The sequence below is a fragment of the Paramisgurnus dabryanus genome, chromosome 17 (genome assembly GCF_030506205.2).
Source record: "Paramisgurnus dabryanus chromosome 17, PD_genome_1.1, whole genome shotgun sequence".
Taxonomy (NCBI): domain Eukaryota; kingdom Metazoa; phylum Chordata; class Actinopteri; order Cypriniformes; family Cobitidae; genus Paramisgurnus; species Paramisgurnus dabryanus.
In genome coordinates this window covers 9482339-9495613 of record NC_133353.1, presented here as the reverse complement: position 1 = coordinate 9495613, position 13275 = coordinate 9482339, and the positions used below count along the sequence as shown (strand labels likewise).

The 13275-nt window shown below is 38.7% G+C and overlaps 2 protein-coding genes across 5 annotated transcripts in view; one reads left to right on the top strand and one right to left on the bottom strand.

The window, feature by feature from the left end:
• dnajc17 (DnaJ (Hsp40) homolog, subfamily C, member 17) overlaps positions 1-13275 on the bottom strand; it is a 35472-nt gene that overhangs the window by 9394 nt on the left and 12803 nt on the right. The window contains exon 10 of the mRNA XM_065255234.2: positions 13143-13265. Within this exon, the coding sequence (XP_065111306.1) occupies positions 13143-13265 (123 nt within the window). The remainder of the gene's footprint in view (positions 1-13142; positions 13266-13275) is intronic.
• LOC135737422 (cdc42 effector protein 3) lies at positions 1316-4799 on the top strand. 4 transcript variants are annotated; one of them, XM_065255250.2, is made up of 3 exons: positions 1322-1913; positions 2205-2286; positions 3695-4799. In XM_065255250.2, exon 3 carries the CDS (start codon positions 3738-3740, stop codon positions 4317-4319), a length of 582 nt encoding a protein of 193 aa, XP_065111322.1. In that variant the 5' UTR covers positions 1322-1913; positions 2205-2286; positions 3695-3737; the 3' UTR covers positions 4320-4799. The 4 variants fall into 4 exon arrangements, with proteins under 4 accessions (XP_065111325.1, XP_065111322.1, XP_065111317.1 ...); XM_065255245.2 differs by having other exon boundaries at positions 2201-2286; XM_065255248.2 differs by having other exon boundaries at positions 2118-2286.

The following is a 13275-nucleotide window of genomic DNA, read 5'->3' as shown; positions in this document are numbered from 1 at the left end:
TGATTTAATGTGACTTAACAAGTCCAAAACGTCAAACCTGCAGTTTTTATATAATCACTAGTTTAAGAACTGTTTAGGTGTTTATAGATGAACCCTTGAAACTAAATACAAAAAAGAACATCAACAATTCAAAAAGCACTCAAAGTTTTGATCTGCCAGCATTTCCCAGCAGCAAGAAAAACACTGTGCATTAAAAAGTACAAAAAGTAAAAACACTCAAGAGTCTGGATCAAACTCAACTTATGCTTCTCAATAATAAAGCCAAAGTAATCAAGCACTTCTCCAAATGCATTCCAGAAATAACCTGAACGTTTTTTTTACCTTGAACTTCTGCCGCGTCTGCTGTGGACGTTTGGCCTGAGACAGCGAAACCCACTTCAGATACTGTATTGATTATCTGTTTGCATGAAAGCGTTTCATGTCGAAGGCAGGGAGGAGTCACCAGCTTGTTGAAATTCACAGTTCCAGTTCTGCATAAATGTTATGATGAAGAGCTGATGTTTTGTTTATGTGAATGATTGCATGCGTGGAGAAGACCTGGTTCTTCTGAAGCTGATGAAGGCAGGACGGCTGTTTGTTTACTGGACGTGTTTTAAAGGACTCTGACCGAAAAGCAATTATGAGAAGAAAACTGCCACAAGATTAAAACACTGAATCTGGCCTTCATCCGGAAACCGACCAGGAGCCATTTCATAAACTTGTTAAGAACAAAGAAATATAAAAAATACATAATTATTACTTGAAGGTTCCTGTATTCAAGTCTCTTTATTTGAACAAGATTTTACTGAACACAAAGGGAACGCATTGAACAAACTGAGTCAGAAGAGCAGGTTACAGAAGTCTGGATCTCTCTCTCTCTCTCTCTCTCTCTCTCTCTCTTTTACTTTACCTGAAAATTGGACCTTTCCTAAATGAGCACGCTACGCAGGTCCTAGTCCAGGCTGGACTACTGCAATGCGCTACTGGCAGGGCTTCCAGCCTGCACGACCAAACAGCACTTATGTATCGCTGTTCTTGTGTTGCTATAATTGCTTCTATTGTTTACCTCACTTGTAAGATCGCTTTGGACAAAAGCGTCTGCTAAATGACTAAATGTAATTGAAATGCATTAAGTACCTGTGGTTATTTTTCAAGTTAAAACGAGTGTCCTGAATTTGGATGTGATGAGCTGCATTGTAAGACTAAGTCAATGGTCTCTAGTTTCTCCGGGTGTATTTGATCATCTGTGACTTTCATTGCAAAATATTCCAGACACTTCCAACCATCAGCATGATGTCAGACAAATGCCATGTAATCGATTCTACTAGGAAAACAACAATAGTAACTCTTGAGACAAAAGAAATAGTTTTGCATGTAACAGCGTGGGTGTGCGGGCTGAAATAACTTCATGTCAACAGAACTTGTGCAACACTGGGCGGCCTGTACATACATGTCCCAGAGAGATAAACCTCTTTCATTTTAACTTAATGCTGAAAGAGCTTAAACAAAGTCTACAGGGAACAGCAGAGAGACACAATGACACAAACATTAATGATCACAGACAGTCTCCTCAATCCTACAGCGGCCCAATCTACAGCCTGTGCCTTTACCTGCTGTGAGGTAAGAAATCAGAGAGCAAGACAGCGCAGGTGAGACAGCGCAGGTGAGACAACACTTCCTCTATAGACTGTTGCCAGGTGTGACATCACTGCAGATCAAACAAACAGTGAGGAAAGAGGAAGGTCTGGAGGCAGGACAAACTCTACCTCACCTGTACCTGACTGTAATTCATTCATCATGACTTCAGCTGAATGACACAACAATCTCCCGTCAATCTGAATCTGTGGACTTTAACATCGAGATCGAAACGGGAATAAGCGCCTGGTGCCATGAACACAAGAAGATTTCTTCCAGTGAAGCGATTTTGAGTTACAGTAAGAGAAATATTCATTTGCCTAAAGCAACATTTTGTTTACTTCCACTATCTCACTTCCACCATCATGACACCTAAAGTCTGTAGTAATATGCTCATATTCTAAAAAGATTTCGTTATTTACTGGGCTGACATGTTAAAGTTACCAGTTTTATATTTCAGCCAAACCAGTTTATCTAAACAATGCTTGATTGAATTGTTTCAGGACGATTTAATGAGGTTTGTTGAGGTAGAGATTAAAGACTCAGATTCAGATTATACTCTTAACAAGTCTGGTCCTGTTGGCAGAAAGGCATCAGACGATCGCCGGTTTCAGTGTCTAACATTCAGATGTGGGTGTGAGATCTTCACATTACACCTGCACACCTTTCCAGGTAAGACATTTTAGATGCTTCCAGATCAAATCAATCCTGTAGAAAACTGTGATAGATTCTTGATCGGTGGATGAGTGTTTTTTCTCTATGATAGGTGATTTCTTTATGGTGGCAGTGAGTAATGAAGTTGTTAGTTTATTAGTTTAAAACCCTGGAAATACTACATTTCCTTCCAAAACAATCAAGCGTTTTCCTCCCTGCCGTGTGTTGCATGTTTCTAAAGGAATGTCATTATGTTCGGACTCCTCGTCTCCTGCTGATACTAAAGAGCAGATTAAACCTTTATTGGCCAACAAAACATGTTTCTGTAGTGCCGTACAGATTTAAAGAGCGAAGCCTGCGAGTCACGCACGCTGATCTAATGTGTGAGGAAGCGTAAAACGCATAAAACAGAGGTGTGACCGTCCGCTGCCAAATTCATACGTACTGTAGAAAAACAACTGGGACTCATTAACCTGTATATATAACTGGATATGTTTAAACTTTACGTGTTTTATAAGACTGAAAATGCAGATTACCACTAGAACTAAAATATCCTAACTTTACAAAGAAACACTTTTTAAATGACCTGTGGTTGGACTATAGTGTGGTTCTGGTACCTGCGCTCAATTCTTGATTAAATCAACTTCATTAACTTCATTCCTGTGCTGGTTTGGCAACTTTCCTGTTTCAATCCCACTCCTGGATCAAATCAAAACAAGTTCATGTTGGGAAGAAATACGAGGTCTCTTTTTAAAGCAGTCTGTCCCAAAAGCAAAGGTCAATAATATCCCGCAGGCCCACAGCGATGATTGTTTGAGGAAACCTCCAGAAAGAATTTAAATATATGGTGGAGTATTTTAAACGGGGCTGAGGGTACCGCTAGTAGCCATCAGACATTTATTCAAAGCACATTTTTGGCTGTGCAGAAATCTTGTGTGACCTTTACATAATACAAACACAACCCAGGTTTCCAGAAACACACGTCTGTTTAAAATAAAAGAAAATGTTACACAATTATAATGGGATATAAAGAGTAATAATCTAATGTGTTTCGCTTGAGAATCAAACACTCCTAGCGCAAAGCAAGAGGAGCACTATTTAATCTTTAATAGAAATGTCTTTGATGTGGTTTCAAGTGATTAGCACAAAATCTAGATTTATAGAAGAGATAGTTTGTTTTATGACTAGTTGGTTTATTGTGTCATGCTGGGTTAAGACGCAGTGTAATTGTTCTCACTAAAAAGCTTATCGTCGTCTGAACCGATGGTGTAGTGGGCAGGGCTTCAACACCCGAGTTCAAGTCCGGGCTTGAGGTCCTTTGCCGATCTCGTACCCCTCTCCTATCATACTGTCTAATAAATACTTATTGTCAGTTCTGATAATGCTCTACACAATTTGCTAAAACTCTCTTCTCTTGTTATTTCAGAATCAAGATTTCAATGTTTTCAAACTACTAAAGAAAGATCTTAATGATTAAAATGCCATTGAGGACATCACTACGCCGCAAACCCGAATCTGGTAAATGGACAAGCAGATGGTCAAAGCGAAGAGAGGTCGTGTCAGTAAACATGATCAGTCTTCCTCTCGGAGACTTCAGACACCTCTCGCACATCAGTTCTGACAGCGGGGTGGACAGAAGTTTTGGAGATCTCTCTTTCTTAAAGGCGGGTCACGGCCTGCTTCGTAAGAGCTCTCAAAGCGAGCAGAACCTCTTCCTGGCCGGCCCTCCGCCACCGAAACCTCCCCGTCTGAACCCGGAGGAGGAACGCCACAGTCCCGTATGGGAGGACGCACCTGTCATTCAAAAGCAGAAATGTAGCTCGATGCCACTTCTGGACAGCGAGGAGGTGGAGGACATGGAGCAACATTTGCACCTAGAGCCGGCAAACAGTCCCGGTCGCGGAAGTCTCAGTTCTGGAAGAGATTCAATGCAAACAAACTCAGAGGAATCACAGCCGGATGAGATGGATTTGGGGTTTACGTTCAATCTGGATCTGGGACCCTCGATACTGGACGCTGTCCTGGAAGTGATGGACGATCTCCATCAGTAGAAGCGTGAGGGAGTATGAACACTGTAGGACACATCTGATCCCGGGACAATAATAACAACGACACTGAACATTTGCTTCATATTGCACAACTAAGAATTTCTTCCAGGAAATGTACGATTAGAAAAGTGTTTTTCAGACTAAATGGACTGTTTCTCCAAACCCCACACCCTTTTTTTAAAATCTGGTTTGTGCTGTTATATAAAGTTGTGTAAGAGTTTGCAGACCGTCTCTGCTGAAGTGATGTTTCATTGCAGATAGAGTTATATATTACTGATACAGCATTAGTTAATGTGTGATGAAATCTAGTTAATAATTAAACAGATTTTATTTCACCATTTCAAATGTAAACTGGGTGTCTGTATTTGCTTCCCGAGCACCGCACCTTTACATTAGCACACAATAATGTACTGTATGTCAAAAACACTGTAAAGCTTTTAAAAATTGTGAAATTAAACCTGAATGGTAATAAGAATCTAATGTCTATATTAGGGATGGGCATTCGATTAAGTTTTCTTTGTCGATCGTCGGGAGAATTAACGATCGACTATCGATTAATCATTAATATTTTTATAATAAAATTTGTTATTTAACTTTTATACTTAAAAAATGCAATGAATACAAACATACAGCGTGCTTTTCCTCGATGAGACCTTTATTACAAGATCAACTTGTGGCAGACAGTTAAACTATGTTTCAAACATATATGTGCGTGCATGTGCGGTGCTCTAAAGCAGCGGAACCTGCAGCTGCGAGCCAGCGTTCTTAAACAGAGACCTCATTAGTTCCAAAATAAAAAAAACAGATTCATGTTTAACATTAAATTAAACAAAAAACATAATACTTAGATCTGAAAGGTTTTGTCAAAATGTAACTCAAAATTATTCAAGCAAGAAGAAAGTGCAAGATATTAGCCTTTCTAACATTATGGCTATAACAAATTAGGCATTAAAGCCTCGTGAAAAATAACTAACTTTAGTAACTCGCATAAAACTTCTGCACCAGTCTACTGATTTTTTTGAGAAATAAAAGCATGTTTTGGGGTCAGACGCGACCGCAACCCATGGTGACCGTCAGTCCAGCCGCCGCCGAAAACAGCTGCTCAGAGAAGACTGACCGGGATGCACAGGTACCTCAGCGCTAACTTGGCTTATTCCGCATACAGATGTGTGAAACAGCGTGCGTTTTGTGAGCTCCATTCACAATTGTTTAATTATACTAACATAGTCTTTTAGTTTTTATTTGTTGTAAAACAACAGTAGACACAAATTTACTATGGTCTCCAACTCCACAATATACCATAACCATGGTATTTGTATAGTAAAATTGCGGAAATACAAATCGTTTTTAATCTGCAAAAAAAAAAAACATTTTCACAATGATAAAATCATGGCTAATTTTCCTAAGGTAGTAATTACAAAATTATATATGTTTGAAAGACGGAGATGCGCACCTGTCAATCTATTACATAACAGAGCGAGCCAGCGAGGCCAGAGACAAACATGCTCCTAAACGGGAGTAATATGGAATAATGTGTGCATCTTTGAATAACTGTAAGTATACATTTCTTTAAAATATATTTTGTCATATAAAGTTTTGAGACATGGCCTAATAATGTTTGTTTCACTTTTATTGCTCATTTAGACTTATTGTGCGGGTAACATCGTTTTTGACGCATTTACCTCAGAGGTTATTTTAGCAATATTGCTTTTTTCCGGTAATAATAATACAATTTATATTTCAATCCTGTTTCATTGTCTGTTTATTCATTTCATTGTGCTGTTATGTTAATGTGAGGATATTTATTTTCCATATGAGACGTGCCGTTATATGAATACTTTTGTATAATATTTAAATATATGCGGAATAATGTGTGCATCTTTGAATAACTGTATGAATACAGTTGCTTATTTTTGTCATAAAGTTTTGAGAAATAATAATATTGTGAGGATTTATTTCCATATGATACGCTTTTTTGTCGTTGAATACTCTCGTTTATTATTTGGAAATCATATACATACATAAATATAATGTGGAAGGGTAGACTTGCAAAGTTACTCTGCTTATTTTTATTTATGATATATGTGGAGATAAATAAAGCATTGCAAAACTGCAACGGGTGCTTGACGGATTCGCCGCACACGTACGCAAACGCACTGCATACGGAGTATTTGTGAAACAGGAGTTAGATAAAAAAAATGCATTCGATTAATTGATAACAAATTAACGTTATCGACGAAATTCTTAACAATCAATTGTCGATCGTCGATTAATTATGCCCATCCCTAGTCTATATACTGCGCTGTACTGTACTGTATATCATGCTTTTCAGCCTTCAGCTCGCTAATGGTTTTATTGCTTTAAGTGTTCAACAGAAGTCTAAAGGCCAAATAAAACACGCAATCACTGCATGTAGGGATGAGCGGGACACAAATTAACCCGGGATTTCTAGGGCCGAGAAAATCTGTGTTTTATGTCTTTTCCTCGTACTGTCTGAAGATCTCCTGTGAATTTGTGAAGAGTTTTGATGTGTTTTGGTTAAGATATTGAACAGAGAGTGTTTTGGAGGCTTAAAAGTAAATATCTTCATCTTATGTTTTTATTTTTGAGTTGGGTTTGTAAGTCACCAAATCTTATCCTAACCTTATATTATTTTAACCACTGTCTTGTTACCTAAAACATTGTTTTAAAACACCATTTTAAAACATGTCAGCAACTCCTAGTAACTGATAGCTGGGATTGAAAACATTTTTACACAGCGGGGTTAGTTGTCACACAGCCTCAGGTATACAATGATAATGAAATGAAAACAATGTAAATACTATTCATCAAAATCATAACTGTTAATACAATATCACAGGCAATAACTCATTATTATGATTTTTTTGTCTTAAATCTCTTTCTATTCATTGCTGCATAATTCAATGATGGTTAGATGACGGATGATGGCTGGATGGATGTGTGGATATCTATCTATTATAGGCAGATATATTAACAATATCCCCTTTAGTATATAGACAGAATTTGATTGAAGTATTTGTGTTTAAACTCAATTTTCTAGCAGGTGTTACAACAAACCCTCTGTGTGTTACAATGAAGCCCACCTATGGGCTTGGTATTGATTCAGATGTTCCAGATCGATTTGATTTCGATTCTCGGTACGATTTTTATACTCAGTTCTCGGTTCAATCCAATGAATACAGATTATATAGAATATTATATTATATTAGAATTTATTAGAATATAGATTGAATGAATGACATGCTCGCCTCTTCCTCCTTGGTAACATTGCGCAAGGCAAAAAAAAGGGTCAAAAATTTGAAAAACACAATTTTTTTGCCCAGCCCTACCTATGGGGTAATGTTTGCACTCCTGTCACTTCCGATGTAATTGTATGATAACGGTAGATTTTAAAAGATAGAGACAAAGCCAAAAAGCATTAGTTTGTGCCCCGCTCTCCCCTACATGTTAATATTTCTCAGCCTTGTTTCCTACATATGCAAGATGTTAAGAGAGATTATCTGACACGTCTACCACCTGGCTGAAATGAATGTTTTGTCTGTGTCACCACCACAATAATAAAAGATTTCATCCATAGACTCCTTTATACATACAAACACAGGACATTGTGCTATCCAGAGACCGACTATATATCCACTGTTTCTATTTCTATAGGAGAATAACCTCATTATTCTTTAGACATCTGATATATTTACATGTATGAGGTTTTGTTCTGGAGACATCATGATGAAGATCTGAACACTACCTGCTGAACAAACACCTCATCATTAAACTTTCCTTCTTTTATTTAGAAATGGTAGCTGCTTAACCACAGTTTTTTTTGTAAATAAAATGTAAATTTATCATGTAATAAATACAATGCGGCTCTGCAGGAAAATAAGTTAAGAGCTGCCTGCTGTGACCTTCATGCATTAATATTACATGAGAACATGATGTACTTTTGAAGTAGGAGTTATATTTTTCTTTGTGATTTATGTTTCTTTAGCACAGAAAGGCTCAAATCAATCAATCAATGGGTAAGAAGAATCGATAGAAAAATAAACTTTTAAAGAATCTGAAACCAAAGTCAAGAGGAACTGAAAAAGCGATAACAGACCGCAGACAGGAGCAGCCGCTGTATTTCTTTACTACTGACATTAAAACAATGAACATCATGCAATAACCAGCAAAGGCCATTACTGAATTTGACCCGATCCCAAAAAACTCTCAGAAGCATAATGCACGCTACGTGCTGTTCATCATCAAAACCAGGCCGTTTCCAGCAGAAACGCAACAGACTATGACATGCAAGATCCTCCACCGCTTTTAAACCCAAACCCAAAACACGCGATGCAGTCGCACCACACGCATGGAACAAAACACGACCGACCCACCGCGTGCTGATCACCTAACACCAAAGACAAATCATTATGAGATTTAATTAAACTTTAGCTTCTGCACGTCAACATAAACATAATATTTTCATAAAGAGCCTGCCAGAGATCATGTTCACAACTAGACCATCAATTTCACAATTACAGCTGCATCATTTCATAACTTACTTATCTGATACTCTGGCTCGTCTCAAAATTTATTACCTACACACAAACTTTTGGATCTGCTCACATTTATCATAGATTAGACCTACAAGTTCTATAACATTAAACATCGACTTCTTAAATAAAAATATAGCGTGGCATAACCTCACAGATTAAAGCAAGTAATACGGTCAGTGAATGAAACCCAGAGAGAGCAGAGAAACACGCAGATATTCATCTTTGTTTCTTCATTGAAGCGCTCAAGCATTGCCACTGTCCGTCGCTGCTCAGTCCAAAACATTATTTAAACCACCACAAAGCCAAACTAACCAGCGACCGCTAACACAAGGTCAATGACCGCGTTATTATTCCCAGAAATTTCTCTTGGACTTCAACGTAGGGAACGAGAACCAAACTCGGACTCGGCCAAGTGCAAATCAGGACCCACAGCAGACAGTGAGGATTTATTTTGGGCAGAATTGTGTGCCTGTAAAAGGAAAAGTGCTGAAATCCTTCTGCTTCATGTCATTCCTGGCAGAAATCTCGACGCTTTTGACAGGAAATAAAAACAGAGACAAAACGTTAAAACAATAAACATACTGTAAAGAGATCACCGTCTCAATGCACAGATTCACGGTGAGAAAGGTTTTACACATCGGATTTTGTGATCTCGGTGGAAGCTGTTCAAGAACTTCATATCAACCCAACATTTCAAATCCCTAAAAGTATTTTGTGTGTAAGTAACACTGCTATCCTATGGCTTGATAAAACTGGGCTTCAAATCATTTGGCTAATCAAGAACACTGCTCTTCGGCTACAAATGCTATAAGCATTCATTTAAGAAAATAAACAAAAATCCCAAAACCTCTTATTAGTCATTTATATCACTGTCCAAGAAATTTCTCAAGCGTCCATAATACACACACGCGCCTTGAGAAGCACAGCGCGGAGGAGTGATACAAAATACAGACAACTACAGGGGTGAAACTAAATCCAATCCAAATAATGTAGATTTATTATCAAAGCCGTGCACAGGGAACAATTACACGTTACACAGACGCCATTAATTCAAGTTCAACTCGACAGGAGAAGGAGAAAATCTCGCTCGAGGCTCCGACGTGGCTACAGACGTTCAGTGTAAGAGACAAACGAGAAGTGATTTACCTCAGATGTTAAATATCAAAATTTATTACCTTTCATGCTGGGATTATTTCTACATACTAACATCAGAACACTTAACCAAAAAAAACAAAAACCCTTAAAGGCACAGTATGTAAGATTTCTGCATTAAAACATCTGAAACTCAATAGCACAGTGGTAAATATTTTGTTAACGTGTACTTTCATTATCCAAAATGTTTGAATCCAGAATATTTGCAGTTACGGCCCTGCTCGTAGGATCACCTGTCAAGGGTGGCATGTCTGGGATAATCCTTGTTTTTTTATATTAGATGTTATAGAAACCATAAGTGTGTTTGACTGCATGTGGCACTGCGCAGACATCTGTGAAATTGTGTTCATTTGGCACATCCCTCACAGTGAAGGGGTAGCAGTTAGCTGTTGAGTTGCATTGTGGTGCATTATGGGTAGTGATCAACTGATACAGATTTTTTTAATAAGCGATACCAAATATTTGGCTGCTTATGTGCCCGATAACCGATATGCTGAACTGATTTTTATTTCCTGTTATTATTCTGTTTTGACACAATTACTATAACACTACTGAACTGATGACGTTTATTAGTTAATCCTATTTTACAAAACCGATAACCAATGAATGATAATGGGAAATATCGGGGAAAATATATGGTAACATCTAAATATTTCTGTCTATCTCTAATTAAAGATTTGAATAAGTGCACTCGATAATGTCCACTATCATTTCAGACTCCACTACAAATAGCTGTACCCTCAAATAGTGCACTACTTATTAAGGGTATAGACCGTTTCAGCAGGCGCACGTGTTTAATGGTCTGACTAGTTGCTGAAACTGAACTCTTAAACAAATACCTCCTCGAAAATAACAAATGTTTTGATTTTCTAAGTATTCTACACTCTAAAAAAACAAACGGTGCTATATAGCACCAAAACAATTGCTTTGGATCGTAACGATAGAAGAACCATTTTAGTGCCATATAGCACCGGTGAAGAACCAGTGAAGCACCAGTGAAGCACCAGTGAAGCACCAGTGAAGCACCAGTGAAGCACCAGTGTAGAACCATATAGGGGCCATATAGCACCACATATGGTTCTACATAGCACTATATGGTTCTACACAGGTGCTTCACTGGTGCTTCACTGGTGCTTCACTGGTTCTTTACCGGTGCTATATGGCACTAAAAATGGTTCTTCTATCGTTACGATCCAAAGCAACTGTTTTGGTGCTATATAGCACCGTTTGTTTTTTAGAGTATACGTGTTGTTTATTTTGCTAGTTATATAAATAAACTACTTTAAAAGGACTTTGTTGTTATTTATTCTTTGCAGAGTTTACCGGAAGTTACGCGATGACCACGAAAGCCGCATGTTTATGTTGTTACTGATGAAACCGTCTATAGGGAGCTATTTCGGATGTGTTTGAGAGGTGGAGGGGGCGGGGTTAGCAGATAATTCGCCCAAGTCATCTCGCATGTTTTCTGTTTTTTTTTACGTTTATTAGGGCACGTGAATTCATGACAAAAAAATGTACTTACGCAGATAAGTTGTTTATAATGAACACCACAATCTTCTGTTAAAAAATAAGAATTGTCTATTTTGATTTCATGGGGACTTTAACTGACGCTGCAGCCGTTGTTGTTTAGTGACCACTAACTGAGATTAATAGCTCATTTAAAGGCACAATATGTAAAGTGAATAAATGTGAAACCATATAGACAACAAGCTTCTCCAAAACCCTGCTGCCTTACCAGAAGTCGACTCTTGAATCCGAGCCGACAGAAGAAGTTTCTATATGTGTCTTTGCCACTTCACCAGAAACTTGGGGTTACACGGAGGCTCTGCCAGACACTTGAAACGCTTTCAGTTGACCTTGGCCAGCATGTAGAAATGTAATCACAAATGCTCGCCTCTCCGTTCAGTGACACGACTCTTTCGCTGTGAGCTAATGTGAAAATGACCCCATTATAATCATGTTTTTCTTCACTAGCCTCTAGAAAGCCAAAAACTGATGAAGCAATCTGAACATCGGCAACGAGAAATCAGTTTGCCATTATAGCGTTCGTGCATGCATATTGTTCTGGTAAGTCCCAAAGATTGAACCACGACCCCAATCCAACCCCAAACATACACAGGCTATTAAATGGAGATTTAATGATGTGCAGAGAATCTCTAATGCTTGTGAAGAAACAAATGAAAGTCAGGTTTACTGGTGGTAACACAAGCCCATGACTAACAACAATCAGTTCATAAGGTTGAATTTTGGATACTGGATTCACAATGCAACATCATTTTAGTGAAGCACATCCATGAGAGAAAAGACATTTTCCATTAGACTCCATATCTGCTGGTCTATCAGACCTTATTAGAGGTCTAGAGGACTCCTGTCATGAGATCAGATCTTGTTAGAGGAATGAGATCTGTCCGAGTAAGTCCACTGACTCTGAAGACTGAGAAACGTGTGGAAGTGCAAGGAGAGAAAACACAAAGAGAGAGAGAGAGAGAGAAAGGCGGTGTAAAGGAGATGGGGAGTTCAGGAGCCCTTCGGGGGCTTTTGGGGGGGGTAAGATCTCGTGCCAGTCACACATTACACATGGCACCCCTCCCCTCCTCTCCCTCCTTCCTGCCGAGCGTTCAGTCGGAGTCTGGCGGGTCAGACATTAATGAGACGCGTGCTGGGGGTCCGGAGAGCCGCTCGCGTGCGTACAGCGTGAGTTCCAAGTCAAACAAACCCACCAAACACATTGTTCAAGGAAACTCACGGTCAGAGAATGAGAACGGTGGACATATTTGCACAGCAATATGAAAGCAAGACCTTGAATGTTTACATACTTTCCTTTGACAGATATATGAAATATGCTATTTAGATTGAGTGCCAAATCCACGGGATCATATGGATGGCTGCAGTAACGTTACACTTTTAATACAATTTGTAAGACTCACGCACAGAAGCACGACCACATTTACGTGCACATTATTTTCCCATTAAGCTGTTTGTTCGGTTCAGGCCTGTATTTATGTAGTTAGGTATGTAGCATAGTGCCACTGATATACAACATTTATCATCGGTTCCTCTTCTTATATTGTGCATGTGAAGGCGGTGAATGATTGAGAGGTAAACTGTATGCAGGTACCTGTGAAGAGGAGAAAACATCTGATGGTGTGTTTAGATGTGATGCTGGGTCAGGTTGACCCTCCAGCCATGTGATCTTTAGAGGATTTCCAGTCAGACCACTCTCATTTCTGAACGCCAGATCCTGCAAATTA

What these genes read in the sequence shown, in the direction of transcription:
- LOC135737422 (XM_065255253.2), top strand. Translation starts at nt 3,738, where the DNA reads ATGATTAAAATGCCATTGAGGACATCACTACGCCGCAAACCCGAATCT.